Source organism: Lepidochelys kempii, chromosome 5, assembly GCF_965140265.1.
Source record: "Lepidochelys kempii isolate rLepKem1 chromosome 5, rLepKem1.hap2, whole genome shotgun sequence".
Classification (NCBI taxonomy): Eukaryota; Metazoa; Chordata; order Testudines; family Cheloniidae; genus Lepidochelys; species Lepidochelys kempii.
This window is the reverse complement of record NC_133260.1, coordinates 36,618,132-36,638,490: the sequence shown is the minus strand read 5'-3', so window position 1 is coordinate 36,638,490 and position 20,359 is coordinate 36,618,132. Positions and strand designations below refer to the sequence as shown.

At 37.9% G+C, this 20,359-nt stretch overlaps 1 protein-coding gene across 5 annotated transcripts; it reads left to right on the top strand.

The window, feature by feature from the left end:
* Positions 1-1,264: 1,264 nt before the first annotated feature.
* Positions 1,265-20,359, top strand: MIER3 (MIER family member 3). 5 transcript variants are annotated; one of them, XR_012158882.1, is made up of 14 exons: positions 1,265-1,337; positions 2,178-2,202; positions 4,793-4,938; positions 7,197-7,331; positions 8,748-8,868; positions 9,749-9,834; positions 10,057-10,129; positions 12,648-12,799; positions 13,298-13,379; positions 14,518-14,612; positions 15,886-16,013; positions 16,180-16,325; positions 16,434-17,256; positions 18,040-20,359. XR_012158882.1 is itself a non-coding variant. In XM_073343970.1 (13 exons), the coding sequence occupies exons 1-13, from the start codon at positions 1,329-1,331 to the stop codon at positions 16,889-16,891; spliced, it is 1,653 nt and encodes a 550-aa protein (XP_073200071.1). In that variant the 5' UTR covers positions 1,265-1,328; the 3' UTR covers positions 16,892-20,359. The 5 variants fall into 5 exon arrangements, 3 of the variants coding, with proteins under 3 accessions (XP_073200071.1, XP_073200069.1, XP_073200072.1); XR_012158881.1 differs by having other exon boundaries at positions 17,388-20,359; XM_073343970.1 differs by having other exon boundaries at positions 14,521-14,612; positions 16,434-20,359.

The following is a 20,359-nucleotide window of genomic DNA, read 5'->3' as shown; positions in this document are numbered from 1 at the left end:
ATGTTTTGAGGTCAGAAAAAAACCCCTATTTTATGTTTTGAAATGATACATGAGTCATTACATTAATAGAAAGGAATGCAAATAGTTGAAAGTGGTCATTTTAACATGTTGATGGTGTCATTATCTCTTTTTCTATGGTAATGGCAACACTTTACAGCTCTGCATCATATCTCATCTTAAATTAGACATAATAAGCTTTCAAATGATGAGGAGTACTTGTGGCACCTTAGAGACTAACCAATTTATTTGAGCATGAGCTTTCGTGAGCTACAGCTCACTTCATCGGATGCATACCGTGGAAATCAAATGACGTATGACGTGTGTGTTTGTAGAGAGGGTACATTAAGTCAACCAAATTGGTTGTGTTTGCCACACACCTATATGCCAGGTTTCAGAGTTGCAGCCGTGTTACTCCTTTTCTTTTTGCGGATACAGACTATGTCTGGCACCTGAGAGATTAACCAATTTATTTGAGCGTAAGCTTTCGTGAGCTACAGCTCACTTCATTGGATGCATGTAGTGGAAAATACAGTGGGGAGATTTTATATACACAGAGAACGTTCCCTCAAGCATATGCCCCTGAGCAGCACTCGTTAGTGTTTGTGCTTTACCCAGGAAGAGTGCAAAGGAGACCTCTCTCAATGGATCACACAGTGGAAGACAGGAGGGCCATTCTCTTCTCCATATGGGAGAGGAGTGCCTGGGCAGCTTTCCTGCATATTGTGGATGGAAAGTGTCCTTTCTGACTGGGGTAGGGGGAATCGGGACAGCCCTCTGTATTGTGGCGTGAAGAGCGTTCTCTCAGGAGAGTCCCTGGGCAGCCCCCCTTGTGGGATGGCTAGCGCTCAGCACCCTCTCAGGTGCTCATGTATTGTGGAATGGGGAATGCACTCTTGGGTTGGGGTAGAAGTCTGGACTTCTGTGTTGTGGGGTGGGGAGCAACCAGCGCCCTCTGGGGATGGGGCGGGGGTCCCAGCGGGCAGCCCCCGCACTGTGGGGTGGGCAGCACCCGGCACCCTCTGGGGATGGGGCAGGGGAGTCCCAGGACAGCCTCCTGTGCTGTGGGATGGGGAGCACCCAGCACCCTCTGGGGATGGGGGTCCCAAGACACTCCCTGTGTTGTGGGGTGGGGTGAGGGCAGACCCTGGAGAGGACAGGAGGAGGAGGAGGAAGGCCCCTGGGGGCTGCCCTGGACTCGGCTCTGCGCCGCCTCCTCGCCAGCCTCCCTGGCCGTCTACGGCTCCAGCTCCGGCTCCGGCTGCCATTGGCTTAGCGGCCCCATCCGGGCACTTGGCGCAGCGCTACTGCTCAGCCCGAGCGGTCCCAATATGGCGGAGGTGAGCGGGGAAAGCGGACTGGGGCGCTGGGGTCCGGCCGGCTCGCTGCGGGGCCCCGCCGCCGGGAGGCCGCTCGCGTTGGTCCCGCCGGCCCGGTAACCTCCCTCCAGAGACGGGAGGCCGGCAGCGGGGCTCCGGGGGCGGCACGGGGGCTGGCTGAGCCGTCCGCACCGGGGCAGCGGGAGCCTGCGCGACTAGGCCGCGGCCGCTCGCTCTGCGGAGCGGGGTGCCGGGTCCCAACCTCGGGGCGGCGGACAGGCCCCGGGCACGGCCGGGGCGGGCTGGTTCCGTGGCCGGGGCGCGCAGAGGGGCCCCAGCGGCTAGCGAGAGGGGCAGGGGGAATTGGCCGGTGGAAGGAGACCCGGGCTGGGGTGCGGGGAGGAGGCGGCGGCCGGTCCGGCTCCCTCCGTCACTCCCTGTCACCTCCTGGCCGGACCGGGGGAGCTGGGGTGGCTGGACGGGGCTCCTTCTCCGGGGCCTGGCAGGAGACCGGGCCGGGGAGAGAGGAGATGTGGCGGAGGAGAGACAGCAAGCGAGAGACTGGGGCAGTGGGGATTGGGATGGAGGGGCAGGACGGAGGGGACGGGAGAAAAGCGCTGAGGAGGAGAAATGAGGCGTCTACCCTAGGGGGATGGGGAGAGACAGGAGATAGCGGGGAGGAGGAAGAAGAAACCTGGGGGAAGGACAGAGAGACTCCTTCGCAGAGAGCGATGCGAGGAGACAGGGAACTTGAAATGATTGAGAAATCTACCTGTTAACCTGGCTGTAGGATTCCTTCCCCGATTCCCATTTGCAGCGCATCCCTCTAACAGCTCTGCCTCTTTCTCCTTTATATTCCAGGCTTCCTTTGGAAGTTCGAGCCCAGGTTTGTCCTGTTTATTTCCTTCTATGGTCCCAACAGCTGGGTAGCGTTTGGTAGGGGTTGGGTTACAGGTGCTTCTGTCAAAGACCCACCACAAACTTTTTCTACTTCTTTACGAAGTTCCCCCTCCTTCCCCCCCACCCCCCCCAGTTCACTTTAAATGTTTTATTTCCATGTCTCCAGTTTACTGCCGAATAACAGATGGAGTATACTTTAGAGCAATTCTTTCACCAAATCTGTAGTCTCAACTAATTACCCAATTATGTATCCTTGTGTCACCTGTTTTGTTTTGTATTTTTTAAACGTTTGGAAGTGAACTTCTTAATAAAAATATGTAGACTTAAGAGAGTGACTACCTTACTGATATCCTTTAACTACAAGCTCCTAAAATTCTGATACTTGTTATTAACAAGTTTCAAACACTTTTCAGTTATTACTTACTCTTTTGTCTTAACCTTAATACTAAGTATTATTATTTATCCCCCATCTAAGGCTTCAATCCTGAAAAAAATTATACACATTTAACTTTACACATGCAGATATTCCCACTGACTTCAGCAGGACTGTTCATGTGTAAGATTAATTTAATGCATAAGTGTTTTTAGGATTGGGACCTTATTTTGCTTTTGTTCATGAACAGTTGTCATTCTCCAGATGAGCTCAAAAAGTAATTTATCTTTGATAACAAAAATTAGTCTTTATAATTTAATTGGCTGCATTTTAATTACATTTGTTAAACTTATTAATTTAAAATAAATGTTTACATATCTGAATAAAAATACTTTCAGATCCATTATTGAATATTCCAAGTTAGTTAAGTAAATGGTATATTTTTGTTTAAAGACTGTAAATGGAATACACTTCCCACTTTAGTTATACAAACAAATGTAAAACAACAGAGTGCAGCAATTGGCAAGTGTAGTTTCAGAATATATAATGTACTGCATTTTATATTTGAAATTATTATTTAACAATTATGTATCTGAATACTACTTTAGAAGCTGTGGGAGGGAGCAGTGTCTAAACAATGTAACTAAAAAATTCAACATGTAAATGTAGTTATTGTAATTAAAAGGATATTATCAACTAGTTTTAGGCTCTGTAAATTTTGAGAGTTCTACAAGAACTAATACGAATTGTCAAGTTTTAATTGGTGCTTTTTTTAAAATATAAAAGGAACAACTTTTGGTTTGAAATGTTTCCCTGCAGTGTTGTGAACTCAAACAATATTGTTCTAGTGAGAACTGGAAAATGAAACTGAGTGTTTGTTTTATTTCTGGATAATGAAAATAATGTTGAAAAAGAAAGTAGATGTTTAAATCTAGAAAGTGAACAAGAAATTAAATGCTTTAAAAATCTTCAGGTTAGCAATAAAGGGAAGGATCTTTAAAAATTAGTATTATGAGACTTTGCTTTTGAACCCAGAAGTAAGGTGTATGTCTTTATGAAATCTAGGACCAATATGAATGTTTCAATGAAATTTGAAATCAGTTCCTAACAAAAATATTTCTGGGCACTTTCTGCGATCTAAAAATTGCAACATAGTGCTACTGCAAAAGAACCTGAACCTGAAAGTGAAACTGAATGGAAAAGAAAGTGTAACTAGCTAGTCTGTCTTCCCTAGCTGAACGAATGCAATAAGTAAATAGAATAGTGAACAGTTAAATTTTTAAAGTTCTTTGTTTCAGTAATCTGTGATGTGGAATGTAGTCTTGTGGTGTAGAATACTTATTTTTAAAAATGTTTTAAATCTAATGGCATCCTTTCTAATATTGTCATAAAAATGTATTTAAATTAGAAAATGCAAAGCAACAGAATTGTAAAAAGAATAAAAAAGACTGTAGGTAGTCACTTAAATAATGTAGCAAGATAGTTGCCACTTACATTATATTCCAAATAAATTAATAAATGAATGTAGTCGGTTTCTTGTTCTGTATCTTTCATGTATCTTATTTGTGAATTAGAACTCCAGTGGAGTTTGTTCCTCCATTCTGAATAAACTACATAGAATGCAATGAATTTTAATGAAACATCTCATTCATGGGACTAAATTCTTCTGACATAGGTGCTCAATTCTTATTTTGCTATTAGAAGAAAGTGGATTCATTAGAACAGCTTTGAAGCTAGGCTGGCTATTCTAACAGTGAAAAGATATGCTCATCTCTGGTCAAAAACAGGCTCCACAAGCAACATTCTGCTTCTAGTTACAGCATCAAATCTAAAACCTTGTGTCAGAACTATATTTTACATTGTAATGCTCATTTTGGACATGTTTTTTAAGAATCTCGTGGTTCTTATCTTATACACAGTAAAATGTGTAGATAGGACTAGACTTTCTGCAATTGACCTAATTTGCTTCACTTTCAACATAATCTCCTTAGATCTCCAAGTGGCTCAAAATGCAGAGCAAAAAATTGTACCTACAGTTTACAGGTACAAAAATGGAGTTCCAGTTAAAGCCACTTGAAAACTTGTTACTCTCTAGATATAGAGTAAGGATTGACCTTTCATTTAAAAGAATGCACACAGTCTTATTTTGATTATAGTATGGCTTTGTATGTTGGTAAAGTGATTCATATTATTTTTCTTGTAGTTGGCTCTTTATCTTCTGAGGATCATGATTTTGACCCTACTGCTGAAATGTTGGTACATGACTATGATGATGAGAGAACTCTTGAAGAGGAGGAAATGATGGAGGAGGGCAAAAACTTCAGCTCTGAAATTGAAGATTTAGAAAAGGTAGGAGAGTGGCTTTTGACCTTCTTTTCCTAATCATACAGCTACACTGTACTTACTTTAGTAAATACAAAGGATGTTCTACCTTCTCTTTCATTTATCTTGTTTAAGGAAATTCCATTGAAACAATCGTAAATGCCTTTGCAACCAATTTAAAATAGTCAGATTTAGCTATTGGATAAAGTGGGTGGATCTTCAGTTCGAAGTTACAACAGGACTCAGTTGATCAGTTCCAAAGATTTCAGAGCTGTGTTAATTAAAAGTACTTCCCTTCTAATTAATATGACAATAGTGCTTTTGCTTTGGAAGAGAAATTACTTACCCCTGGAACAAGTTTGTCTTGTGTTTATAGTATCTGATACCACTGTCTCGGTTCTTGTTTTTGTTAAGTGGGAAATGTATTAAAAGCATACACCACAAATAGTATTTAATGAGGACTAGTTTCATGTCAAATCGGAATATTGATAAAGCACGGTATAAACTATTTTATCATGGCCATGATTTCATTCTTACCATCAATTGCTTTATTCCATAGCCTTGTTTAAGTATTATGGGCCAAATAATGGTGGTTCTGAGTCAGAAAATGGGTGTAAGTGAGTTTAGCTTGCATCAATTTGCCATTCTGTAAATGGGCAAAATAACTTGGCCCCTCCTGCTTTATTTTACACTCTTCTGTTAGTAGCTTTTCCTGTTACACCCCATCTTCATCCTTGTCTGCGTGTCACCCATTTTGCAAATCCACTGAATGTCAAATTGATGATAGTTGTACTGCGGATTGCTGAGCTGCTTATAGCACCATTCACATACCTGCAGAAATCTAATCCAGAGATTTCCAAGGAGATGCACGTGGTACCACCAGATCTGAAATTGGCTGTATATGTTTAATAATGCAAGGTTGTATTTGCTGTATGTGGGACAACACTGCACATTGGTAGGCTTCCATACCACCAACTCTATCTTTTAGAAATTACCAATTTTTGTTGTAGGTTTCACACATGAAGTTGTAAATCAGAAATAACATGGTTTTAAAAACTACACTGGGTAAACTATTACTCCACAAAATTACCTATTTGCTGCTATTTTGGAAGAGAGAGAGAATCAGTGCCAATAAATTAAAGGATATATTGTTTTAGGTCACAATCCTGCAAAGATTTAAGCATGTGCTTAACTGTACTCACTGTGAGAAGTCTTTGCTGGGGCCTTAGATGACTACAAGAAAAAAATCACTTAATCAGAATGTGAGTTCAACAAGAATTTTAAAACAATATTTTTATATCTCCATTGATATGAATCAGGCAACTGAATAATACCTGGGAATTGCCATTTTGTTAATTGCAATAGGAAATACAGCCTGATGACAAGTAATAAGACAAGATTATCAAAAGCTGCTGGTATGCAGTTGCCCTCCCCAGTTCTTCCTCAGCTCACCTTCTTCGTCAGTCTCCCTATTTTTTTCTCCTCCTCCTTCCTTCCCCAAAACAAAAAAACTGGGAAATCAGTATAAAAAGTATTTTTGGGGGTGGGTAGAAGCAAAAACTAACAATTCCTGTGAAAATCTGTTGCTGGCTGCTTTTTTTCTCTCTGGCTGCAGCTGTGATTATAACATCTTGCCACATTTTCAGTCTTTAAGTTGATAATATGGTTGCTTCCTGCTTCACTATTTCATATTTTTAAATATACAGTGGACCCTCGTTAGAGCGCGCATCGCTAGAGTGTGGATTCGCATATAGTGCGGTGATGGATCCCAAATTTTAAATTGGGATCCATGGTAATGCGGCCCCTGCTATAACGCGGTACCGCACATGGATCCCAAACCCCACGTTCTAGCGAGGGTCCAGTGTATCTGGTATCATAAAGAAATTTTAGTTTAGTTAATCATACTTTACACTGGATCAAGTGATTTATAAACTGTTTTTATATTCAGTTAATATTTACTTCTAAGCCTTTTCGTGTGTGTGTGTGTATATATATATATATATCTCCAGTAAATCATTTTTGGAGAAATTTGAAACAGATTTTGAATGTGCCTCAGTATGTGATTACGAGCTAAATTCAGCCATGTGTTCAAAAAATTTGAAATACTTACCCAATTTTTTTTCTAAAAAGACAGTATTCTTCTTTTTGGAATTGGAGAGTTATAATCCTTTTCAATTCACTATTAAACTATTTCAAAATTAATCTTGTCCCTTTGTGCCTGTACAACAATATGAAGTATTTGACAATGTTAAAATGTTAAATATTTATAACTTTTCTTATATTAGGAAGGAAGCATGCCTTTAGAAGATTTACTGGCTTTCTATGGCTATGAACCTACAATTCCAGTTATAGCAGGTTCCAGTGCAGATAGCTCCCCAAGTGAACTTGCGGATGAACTGCCAGATATGACTCTGGACAAAGTAAGTCAAAAACATTTTTATCTGTATTTAAGTTTAAAACTAGGAACCTGCGTGATCTTTGTCTTTCTCTTGGTAATACAAAAGTTATTGACACCTATTCGTCTGAATGCAAAGTATCCACACTAGTCCTCTTAATGGACATTGAGAATCTGACTCTGATTTTACTTACTTACAGTACGCTTGTAAATGAGGCACAATTTCATTAAAGTTATTGATGCTAAATGAGCATAAAAGAAAGTAGAACCGGTTCTTGAGTCATTTGTAATGTTAAAGACTTATAGTTTTATTTTGTTTAATATAACTTTTTAAAAAGTTTTTAAATTTGGAACTTTCAGTAATGTGTGTGAAGTTGGGGAGTATTATTTATGGCTTCAAATTATATACAGCTTATCAAAATTTCTGTGGATACACAATTAATTTGAAAACTTGCTCCTGAATACTTTGGAGCGTTTCTTTCAACTGGATATGAAAAGTATTAGATTTGTGGCAGGTGAGAGAGAAACTTTCAGATATGCAGAGACTGGGTGTATTATGCAATTAGTACAAAACCTGAAACTTTAGTGTTTTAAATTGTGACTCTTGGAGATGGTTTTTCCAGTTCTCCTGAACTTTTAAACTGACTGCTGTGCACTTTAGAGTCCATTAGGATGCACATTTCAGTGTTACCGTATGGTTACAAAAAAACGTGGTCTGGATTGTTACCTGATGCATATCCATATGCAGTTCTTCCTCTTCCACACAGAGAAGTTGGAAAGGGAGGCTCAGATGCATCTACAATCTCTGTAGAAGTTGCTGTTCACTATTAGCAGAAGGAGACTGAGTGGAGCAGGACAACAGGATTCACATAATCCTTTGTGCAGTCCTGCAGAGAACCCTCAGAAAAAGAAATATGGGTCTGGGCTGTATTAATTCTTCCACAGAGTTCTGGGGGACGACGTGGTCAGTGATCAGTTCCTGGTAGTGCAGCTCCAGTGGAGCTGTGATGCTAGGACTAGGGGAAGCTCCAGAGGGGCCAAGTTGATGCACAGCCACAGGGTCTCCAGAGATCCCTGGGCTGGTTCAGGTTTGGGGGCAATCCCCGGTGGGTTTTTTCACTTGGGGCAACTCTCTGTCCCAACCCCCTCTCCCAACCCCACCCCCCCGTCCCCCGGGGTTTTAATGAGGTCAGGATGAAGAACCTCAGAGTCAGCTCTGGAGTGAGTGGTAAAAACCACTTTCACACTGTTTTTGGTTTCTATACTTCAAAAATCTTAGGAATATGATTCTGATTTTTTTGTGTTTAAGTTTTTGGGGAGTGTAGAAGAATAGAATAAATTTTGGTAAAAAGTTAGATAATGTGTTTGCTAATATAACCTCTAACTTGCTAGTGCAAAGGCTACCAACCTATTCTTTGATTTTCTTTCTTTAATGATACAGGAGGAAATAGCTAAAGACCTCTTGTCAGGTGATGATGAAGAAACACAGTCTTCTGCTGATGACTTGACACCATCAGTTACTTCACATGAAGCTACAGACTTCTTTCCTCGACCTTTAAGATGTAAGAAAACTAATGCTATAGTAGTGCTGAAACATTCTAAGCGCTGTATAGATGTATAGAAAGACTGTCCTAATTACAAAATTAGGGCGCAATCCACACCATTGATTTTACTGGAAGTTGAGGTACACTGGCACTTCGCAGGATGTTCTAAGGGTATCATTTTTTTGTTGAGATTACTGATGATGCAACTATAGAATCTGATACTTTTCCATTGAGTTGTGATCACAGAAAAAATATGATGGGTTAATTTCTTGACAAATACCCGGTTATTAATTTGGCTTTTATTTGGAGTGCCCTCTTATCCTTGTTTACAGGAAAGGGTAAAGAGGAGCACACAATCAACTTTCTTTTAATCTACTATTTGTTATTTTATATCTCTACCATATCTTTTCTCATACTTCTTTCCAAATTGATACATACATGTTTAGCTCAATATTTTAAATGGCCCTGAAACAGCTGGATAACAGAATTTAAAATGGACAGTGTAGAGAACAGTTGCCTTTCAGATTACTTTGCTGTGGTTAACTCCGGGTTAAATTGTAGTACTAGTATCTTTCTGTTGCTGTTTCCCAGACCTATACTTGCAGTGCCTTTGAGACAAATTAACATAGGAAAATTATCTTATTTCCTTTGACAGTCAGCTATCCATTTCTAACACAATCAGTTGCAGTGAAAGTACCTTCTACTGTTTAACTTTTATGCTGCAGTTCCACAGAAAAGCAAATTATTAAGAGCTATTGACCATTGTCTCTAAATGAAAGCAGATGCTCTTGTTTAGTGTTAAAGTAAAGTAAAACAGATGCAGTCATGTAGTTCTATGTGCAAACTGTAAAATAATGCTAAGTAACACTTTTTTGTGTGTGTGTGCGTGCATATAAAGCAAACACTACGTATGACGGAGATAAGGAATCGGATGGTGAAGATGTTGAGGCAGACACTTGTAATTCATCTGAAGATTTGAGGAAGGTAACTGAAGTATTAATTACTTACGCATAATAAATCTCAGTGGAATTTTCTTACAGTTTGTTTTTATTTCAGATTCTTTTTTTATGTATCTAAGACAGTGCTTTAATCCTGGAATCAAATGCATCTTGTATTGACATTTTTAATGCTCACATGTCTGAGAGTGTAAAGTTAAAGTGTGTGCATGTGTGATTTTTGTCTGTTTGTTTTGTTTTAAACCTTCAGGAAATAATGGTTGGTTCACAGTATCAGGCTGAAATACCACCTTACCTGGGCAAGTACAGTGATGACGGAAAGGGTAAGTTCTTCTGTTTTACTTCTGCTTGTTTAAATAAAAATATTAAAGTTTACTTAAAAATCATGAGGTAAAAAATTGACTTCAGAAGTTATAACAATAATAGCCAAGACAAAATAGACAAAACAGCGCAACTAAATTATCTCATTGTAATATTTAATCCCAATGAATAACTTTGGGTATAAAATTCTCATTGAAAAGGAGAAATAAGAAAAATCAAATATTAAACCGGAAGGATAATAATACTAGATGGAACCATAAAATGGCTCCAGGAAGAGCTTGTTACCCACAGAAAATTCAAACTGCAATTGATCGTGAGATCCATTATTCAGTGACCTTCAGAAAGAGCATCTTTGCTTGTCTTTTAGAGAGGTCAGGCACTTCAGCCATAATCAAAGAATATTATTGTATTGCCTTTAGACTGGCATAGCTTTGTGGGATACAAAACTGCTGCAGGAAAACATTAAGCAACAAATTCCGTTCTAAATAATTTCCTTTTATTGGCTGAGTAGTTTTGGAAAGAGAGAAATCCTGTGATCATTCTATAAATGTGCTTTTCTTTATACCATTTGTTGCATAATTCTGTCCCTATCTAAAATTGAGGTAAAAATTAGTTTCAGTAGGAAAAAAGTGGATTTATTCAGTTTTAGATGAGGTTTTTATCTGATTACCATTACCATCCAGAAAGTTGGGGCAGAAACAGCTGTAGGATTCAGAAAAGGTAAGTATTAAAACTGAAACTTCCTCACTTCCAGATACATTAGGAAATCTTGGAACTGATTGTCCAGTGCATCAATAACTGGATGGTATTCATTTTTTTTCTGTATACTTTCAAAATTGTTTTGAATGACCTTTTCTACCTGTAAAATTTTATCGGAAAGCAAATCTAATCAAACACAAGCCTGTGGGTGCTTTTGTTGTTTTCAGATTCCATTATGCCATTTGTCTATAATTCTATTCCTCTGTATCCTTTCTGGAATCACTTTTAATAATTTAAAGTTAAATACAATGATAGGGAAATACGACCGCCTTAAAACAGTTGAATATAGTGCTAAGTAGTTTGGCTATTAAAGAAAAAATGACACCTGGAAAGCCTAAGGATAGGGCGTAGGAGAGAACAGCTGAGAGGTTTATACAGCTGTAATATTACGAGTCTTGTTATGGGTTTTTTGTTTTTTAATAAAACTCCTGACGTTTCCTAAGACTTCATTTTAGAAATTAGAAGTATATGAAATGTACATCCTTGGTAACAGTGACAAAAGCAGTGGTGATTCTGGTGGCGTGGGCTTTGTGTTCCCTGGGACAGCTCTAAATTCAGTCTTGTAATGTTACTGTTTGTGAAAACATCTTCTATTCTTGGGCAGCAAAAGTATCTTATAAGGTGACGGGGTTTTTTTTGTTTGTTTTTAAATCCCTCCTCATTTTAGGAGGTGCAGATCCTCCTCACTCTCTTGGGCTGTACCAGCCTTTGATTCCTTTGACTGCCTTGAATCAGATAATTTATCTAATTTTGCATTGTTTTCAGACTGTATGAAATGTTAAATGTAATGTCAAAAATGTCTGTTCGTAACATTAAATATTTTAATAGCAGGCAAACTGGGATTTAAATTTGAATGAATGTTTGCTGCTAATGATGATTAACGTTCAAGTCATGTCTCGTTTTTTGTTATACGTAGAAGATATTTATAAAAGCCACTTACTTGCACATTAGATTTTTTCCAATGTGATTTGATATAAGATGTATAAATGCACAACCCAAACTCATTACAGAACTTGTATGTCCCTTATGCTAGTAGTTGATGACTATTTGAGCCAGAAATCCCAATATTAGCGTCAAGACAGCCCTTCTAATAATATATAGCAACAAGCTTTTTTGAAGACAGTGATTGCTTAGTCACCTGCTTTTTTACAGCATGGAAAGTGTTTGAACTGAGTGAGGAATAAATGTAGTGCTAGAATTCATATTTTTTACTGCTCATTTATTGGTTTATTCTTTTTTACTGTTTTCAATGATTGTGTGCAACTCTAAGCAAACAGAGGTGTGACTATATTCACTAATTTGTAAAACACCCAACTTCATCATGTGTAAATATGCATAAATTTCTTGATTTGAATTCTCTAGTGGCCAGTAGATTTTTTGGTGACAGGTCCTTGTCCTTTGAATTCAGTCCCTTCCCTCCTTGTTCCAAAATAGCCTGAAGCTGTTAACTTTGTGGCACAGTGCAAGGCATATCTCTTCAGTGAAGTATATGGTATTTGTGCATGTGACAAGGTGCTGTCAATGTGTTTGATCTGATTACCTCTAGCTATTTTCTTGTTTTCTATCTTTGGGGAAGCTGCTGATTTCTTAAGTCGTAGTTTTAAAACATTTGTGCCAGAAGCTAATGTATATAAATTCAATGGGGCCATATAAATTTACATCTGCTGATATTTGGTCTACAATATGAAAAACAGGATATGTGTGCATGCTTGCTTACACTCACAACCTTATTTGTATCTCAATGGATTTGCCTCTTAACAGTGTATGAAAATGAAGATCAGTTACTTTGGAGACCTGAGGTGCTTTCAGAGATTAAGGTTAAAGAATACCTTTTTGAGACCTCGTTAAGAACTGGAAATGAAAAAAATATTGGAAGAATTCCTGAAGGAATACACACACGGGACAATGAACAAGTATGTTTTATATCTCCATTTATGACACATTGCCTTCAAACTAGTGTGCGTTCTCTTTGTGCGTATGTGTAACAGGTAAGAAAATAGTCAAACATTTCTTTTTCACAGGAAGTGCAAAGTAAGACTCCGATCCTGCCAGTACTTAAGCATATGCTTAATATTAAGCACGTGAATAAGGATTGGCAGGATTGGGGTCTATAATATCAATGTTTGTGATAAAGCACGTGTATATGATTATGTTCTTAACAAACAGTTCTCGGTATAACTCACATCCAGCTTTTAGATATCCACTTATATTTTCTTGTGAAACCTTATTTTAAGTGGTATGTAACTTTTTGTTTAAATTGTTTTTGTTTATGAAATTTTCATTTTATATAGTTAAAAATTAATTGACTGTTATGTGATTTGATCACTGAAGTTAGACACAGTATCTTAAACTGCTTAGCTACAAACTTTAAATGACTTGTTTTAAACAAAAATATTTCCTTAATTTCACAGGCACTCTATGAACTACTCAAATGTAACCATAATATAAAAGAAGCAATTGAGAGGTATTGCTCAAACGGAAAGGCATCTCAAGGTAAGAGATTTCTGAAATAGTATGGAATACTTTAAGACTCTCTTCAAAGTTATAATGTACAGAAATATGGAGACCAGGTTCTCAGCCTTAGGTCATTACCCTTTTCACTACCTGAATGGGACAAAGTGGATGTAACGTGACTGTAGCTGGCCAGTTGGGAATTTCTACTGGAGGAGTTCACAGCTGGTGTAAAGCTGGCAGAGCCAGTTCCTACACCACCAGCAGTTTCACTCTTCCCTACTCTGGTGGGGTAGGGAGGAAGTGGAGCACAGCAAGACTGTGGCATTTCTCAGCAGTTTATAGTACTTCTGAGATCAGAGCCAGCTATCTTAAGTTAGAGCAGACTATAGGCTGCTCTAACTCATGTCAAGGCTGCTTGAGAATCAAGAAACCATAGCTGGCTCTGTGATGTGGCCCCACCCTTTCCTGTACCGAACCCTGAATGTATTTCATCAGCACAGGATAGCTCCACTTTATGCTTTCCTTAAAAGTTAGTAGAGCTGATCCCTACAAATAACAGAGGGATTGGTCTTTCACTCCCTGCAGTTCCCTTTCACCCTATGCACAGATGAAAGCAAAGGCACACTTGGGGCTTGGTACTGCAGAAACCTCTTCTGTATAGTGCTAATCTCCTTCAACTGCCATAGACCTAAAAAGAAACTTAGGTGCCTAAGGAACTTTAATGGTGGAAACTCTGGCACCTAAGGATTTTATGTGCCTCCATGGTCAGGCAGCAGCTAAGCAAGGGTTTTGAGGATCTTGGTGGTGCCTAAATCATGGATTTTGCTACTTAAAGTAGCAGTTAGGTGTCCAAGCTCTTTTGTGCACCTGGACCTGGATGACTAAAAATAAATAAACTAAAAAAATTAATAAATGAAACTCTGTAACTATCCTTCATCATTCAGTGAACAAAATAGTGCATCCGGAGTTGATGATTAGCCGATTCAGTCAGTTTTCTAACAGAGTATAATTAGAGGCTTCAGTGTATTAAGAATAAGACAAAGTCTAAAGAATTTAGCAGTTGCTCTTCAAAGTGCATGTGGATTTTCATGAATCTTACAGTACAAATGTTTGTAACTCAGTATCTGATGGAAATTATCTGAAAATAATTGCTGTTCTTATTTTGGGAATCATCTAGAAGAGATGACAGCTTGGACAGAAGAAGAATGCAGAAACTTTGAACATGCACTTCTGATTTACGGGAAAGATTTTCATCTCATACAGAAAAATAAGGTAAGTGTTATGTATTTAAATTGGATGGAGAGAGGTATTTTAGTCACTTAAATTAGTTGCTTTTATAGATTTTATCAGAAGCAGTGCCTAGAGTGAAATAAGGGGCAATGTATTATAGCTGATATGTGATTTGCATGCTCACTTTACCACAAACATCATTCAACAGTCAACATTTTCAAGATCAGTCAACCTATTAGTCTCTGAAATAGTGTTGTATTCACATTGCATTCATTTATGCATTTATAATATAATTTTGTTGTGTTATCCTCTATGCTGCTCTGGCTTTGCACTGCCGTGGATTCATTCTCTGAGTCTAGATCAGGCAAAATAATAAAATATATCCTAATTAGCCTATCCATCTCATAGCCACCAGGCCATAGGGCTCAGCCACTAAGGTGCTGGCAGGAAAGTGGAGTACTGTGCAATTGTCATTCAACAGTAATTCTTTTGGCTAAGGAGTGGCGATGTAAACTGACTCAGCAAGGAGACCCATCTACCCCTCATGGAAGGATGGACGCTACTGTAGGGGGATGGAGGGGAAGGAATAATACATGGAATAAGAGCCTAGATAGACTTAAGGATTCTTAAGAAACTTTCAGAACTTTCAGAAACTCTCAGAAACTTTTTCTCCTTTGTATAAGGGAAACAAGTATATATGAAACCTCAAATTGCACAGTGCATGTAGATTCATGGATAATAGAGATAAAATGGATCTTCTGGATCATCTAGACCATCTCTGAGGACTACTTCCATTTTAATAGTCTAGTTTTGCACACACCTGGTGTCGGAGACTGGGCAGTCTCCGCTAACTAACCTTACAAAAAGGAGGGTTTCCATTATACCTTACTTATTTTCTCTTTTAGCTTATTACTCTTCATACTGCTCTTAGCTTTCCTCCCTTTTTTTCTTAACAATTTATGAAGAGTCAAAATGTGCAGTTATGAACTGAGATTGAGCCATTAGTCTGCTCAGCTACAGAAAATCCAGTCTTTTTTTTAAAAAAATAAGTTTTACATTGAGACTGAGTGAGTGTCCAGGACAGAAATTAAATTGTCTTGTCAAGTGGATATAAAATAAGTACTTTTTCCAAATTTGTATTATTAGAAGACTCTCTTAATCAAAAATGTAACTTGCTCTTGCTATGGGAATGGTCTAACTAAAGAGAATGTACGAGAATGGGAAAGATGGAGAATACTACAAACCTGCCCCCTTCACCCCTCCCCCCCTTTTTTTTTTATAAACAAGCATGTTAATTCTTCCTGCCCCGTTTTAGGTGAGAACTAGAACAGTTGCTGAATGTGTAGCATTCTACTACATGTGGAAGAAATCAGAACGTTATGATTACTTTGCTCAGCAAACAAGGTTTGGAAAGAAGAGGTACAACCATCATCCAGGGGTAACGTAAGTATAGAGTGCTTGGAATATATCCTTTCTGTTGTCAGTTTTGCATCTAGAGGTTTTTCCAACTTTCATCAGGGTGGTGAAATGCTGCAGTGATGTTGGATAAAAGAAATAAAATCCATCTCCTAGTCACACACCTGTTTCTAATATAAGGATGTCTTTCTAGGGACTATATGGATCGGTTGGTAGATGAAGCAGAAGCCCTTGGTGGAGCAGTACATTCTTCAGCCTTAACTTCTAACAGCAGAACAGAGCCCATTCCTGATCAACAGCTAAGCATTCTGAACTCTATCACTGCCAATGACTTGACAGGTAAATCAAGAAAAATCAATATTGAAGGTTTAAAAGACCGTTTTCTGTTGTAACTGTACCTCAAGAAAGTCTATTTTTATTTAAATTGTGTGTTCATTTTTTTTTCAGCATTGACCAATAGTGTAGCTACAGTCTGCCACTCTACAGATGTGAACTGCTTGGAAGATGCCTTTTCTCCTCTGGACAGCTTACCCCGAGCACCAGTTAATCATGTGCCTGTTGTAACAGAAGAGTTGCTTACCTTGCCTAATAATGGTGAAAATGATTGTTTTAATTTATTTGAGACTGGATTTTATCACTCGGAGTTAAACCCAATGAACATGTGCAGTGAAGAGTCAGAGAGACCTGCCAAGAGATTAAAAATGGGGATTGCGGTCCCTGAATCCTTTATGAATGATGTTTCTGTAAATAACTTGGGTGTGGACTTTGAGAACCACACACATCATATTACCAGTGCCAAAATGGCTGTCTCAGTGGCTGACTTCAGCAGTCTATCTGCAAATGAGACAAATGGTTTCATTAGTGCCCACACTCTACACCAACATACTGCCCTTCACTCAGAATGATTCCAGTGGTGAACTACAAAAACAGTGGGTACTTAATGCAGCAGCAGACTTGATGAGAACTGTCAGGTTTGCTTAGTCTTTCACTGGAAGTTTGAACTTTATGACATCAGTGATGTCTTTGTATGTATAGAACTATATCTTGATTTATCAAGAATAATTTCATTTTTCAATCCATACGTGTGGAAATGTCAATGATGTTCGGCAGAGTTTGGGATTAAGAGAACTCTGGTGCAGCTTTAAGCTCTGCTTCAATTTTTTTTAAAGCCTGTAGACAGAGGTCACCATCTCAAAACCAGCACAGAAGTTGTGAACTGATTGGAGTGGCTTTTGCCGTAACAGATGCAGTGGAATAACAATGTTTACAGGTACAGATCCTGATTCCTGCTCAATGTAGCATTTTATTTTTTTTATAAGGCAGGGATGGGTTTCTTTAATTTAAACTGCACAAACAAGGATGTTTTTTAATGGAACCTTCTCTCATGTGATACTAAACTAGGGCACTTCGGTTTACAAAACAGCGAGTTCATCTTGGTGGAAGCGAGCACAAGGGACTGTATGAGCAAAGTGTGAAGACATACACTTAGATGCTGTTGCAAAAATATAGGCCATGGCTACCTTACACAGAAGTAGTTAACTGCCAGAAGGTTTCTGTGTACTTAAACTTATTGGCTAAACAAATGCATTTTAGAATATTGTATTCTGATGGGGTTTTGTCCACAACTTTGAAGAATGTAATGTAATAAATAACATCAGTTATTGTGTATCAACTTTTTTCTAAGGCAGCTGATGTATAAAGCCACAGTCTGCACAGTTTAGGATTGACCACTAAATGATTTCTATTTGGGACACACCTTAAATTGTTTGGAGCACTGCAGTTCATTTGAGAGACTATCTAGATTTTTATATAGTGCAGTACAACCTTGAAGTATACATTTGAAAATTTTCTTTAGCATGGATTACGTTTATTTCTTTTGGCAAGTCATTTGTCTCAAAATGGCATTTCAGTACTTTTCTCAATGGGGATTGACAGAAGTACAAGTGCATCTCATACTCAAAATAATTGTTTATTCCAATCAATTTTTTGGTGAATATTCAGATGAAATTTTGGGTGACCATAAATGATTCCATTTAATACCCTTTTATTTAAGTTGTGTTACAGATTCCAACAAAACATAGTATTGGTATGTGATATGCTTCCAGAGCATACGACTTTCAGGTTTGTGCTTTTTTCATTTTTTGTTTACGAGATTCTGAAGTTTAGCCCAGTACAATTGAATTGCAGTAGGCTTTCCCACACGCACCCAGACTTTTCTTTGCACTGTCTGTAATGCAGATTTAATTGCCACTAATTTGCTTGCATTTTTTTTAATGCTTAAGTTTGACTGCATTGGTAATATTTGTAGTAATTGCTTCAAGGTTATGCTGAGTAATATAGTAGTAGAGACTTTGGGTAGTATTTGAAAGGGACGAGGGTATTTATTATATATACTGTGAACTGCATTGACATCCTGAGTTTTGGATGCAGCGTACCCCCGAGTTTTCTTTACAGCATTGTAATGAAGATTGCTTTGAACTGTTTACGCAATAGCACATTTACCATAAAAATTAGTTTAGCACAGTGGACAAAAGTAGTTAGTGATAATTTGTTATCCATTCTTTAACTTAAATCTGAAATATGTAATTCTAGTAAGTACACAGTAAATAACGGGTAGCCTTGGCCCTGTGTTGTACTCTGACATTTGTAGCCAAGTTGTCAGCTTCTTGTTGCTGTGTTTTGTGCTGAACTTTGTACCTTGTTTCTTTTGTTTATGAATCAACACATTTTATGTACTTTTGTAAAATACTAGCCATATTTTTTCATTGTTATACATACAAGTTTAACTATGGGTTTACAGTGGCTGGTCTGTATAAAAATCATTACACAAAGATGACTGAATGCTTATACCAGTTGCACTTAAATGAACATGCCCATTCTCATTAGCTGATGCAGTAATATATTCAGTTTATCTATGCATTGCTGGGATCTTAATATAGACAGAGACTTGTCTAAAGTTTGGATTGTCAGCAAGTTGAATGGACACTTTAGTTATTTAATAAAGACTTTTGACCAAAATTCAGAAAATGATATGAGAGAAAAATGATTTCCAGCTAGTTTAATAGATTTTTAAATTCTAATCTTATTTAGCCTCTTGGCTAGCTAGCTGGTAACATTTACTTTTAATTCCTTGTTAAAATGAGGCAATAATTTGCAAGATTTGTAAATATGTACATTCTGCATATCTTTTTAGATATCTATTTCAGTATTTTCTGACTACTTGTGTATAGTAACATTTTTGTGCATGCTTGATGTGACATTCATAAATTTGTACCACTATGACTTTATCCTTGTAAAATAGCTATTTATTGAATTTTTCTTTTAAAAGCTGGACTTACCTATTTTTCTCTCAGTTTAAACATTTAAATGGAGAACTTGTTACTGTTTATTAAAAGAATTGCGTTTTTAAGGGTCAGCATGAAGATAACTGAATTGCAACCACATGAAGAAATTATATTGCCTTGATTCTTGGATGGTGAAGCACAATTCTTGTAACAAACTGTGATGAATTCTTTGTCCTTTGCCATGTGTTTTTTTTTCTTCATATGAACAAACCAAAAATCCAAAATGGGCAATTGCAGTGTTGGTAGATGTATCTTTTCTGTACAGGGAATCTGAAGAGGATAGCTGATTCATTTAGAAGTGTAACTGGTGCTGTGATTATAGCAATACTTTTTCTTTTGTTAGTCATGTCATCTTCTCATGCTAGATTTTTAAATGTTTAGTTTTCCTCTTGTCATGGTCAAACTGCTGAATTTACTTGAAGGATGTACATTACTGTTTGCAGAATACTAAATTGTGTACAATTAGGTCAATGAATTGTGCAATTGTTTCCTGTTTTTAATTTTTAAAACTGAGGGTCAAAAATGTGTGAAAACTTCAGATCCAGTAGAACATAGTATTACTACGTAATTTAACCAAAGTCTCTAGTGAATATTTCAACTTTGAATGTAAACTAATGGATAAACTGACCAACAGGGACACACTTTGCCCAGAGTTACAAGCACATTATCTACAAAGGGGAAACTAAATACAGTAATTTATAAAATGACAAGGTTACTATTTTTTTAATGTTTTTCACTTAAAGAAGGAAATTACCGATTATTGTTTAAAATAGTATAGTTCTGATTATGGCCCTCTTACGCCACCAGTGATTCCAGCCTTTCCCAGTTTGAAATAAGCACCCTGTGTATAATGACCTAAACCAGTGACAATCGGAACAAGTTTTAATATCAGATGTTCAAGAGGAAGTCGCTATTGTTGCATTGGTTTTAATATTTGTACATAAACACTGATTTTTTTGAGCATTATTTTGTATTTGTTGTACTTTAATACCTGGTGTACAGTTCCAGAAATAAATGTCTGGAAACCTT

Bases quoted from the DNA above. Each gene is read 5' to 3' on its own strand.
- MIER3 (XM_073343968.1), top strand. The intron at 9,835-10,056 runs GTAACTGAAGTA...TTAAACCTTCAG, and splicing joins CATCTGAAGATTTGAGGAAG to GAAATAATGGTTGGTTCACA. The intron at 13,380-14,517 runs GTAAGAGATTTC...GGAATCATCTAG, and splicing joins AAACGGAAAGGCATCTCAAG to AAGAGATGACAGCTTGGACA.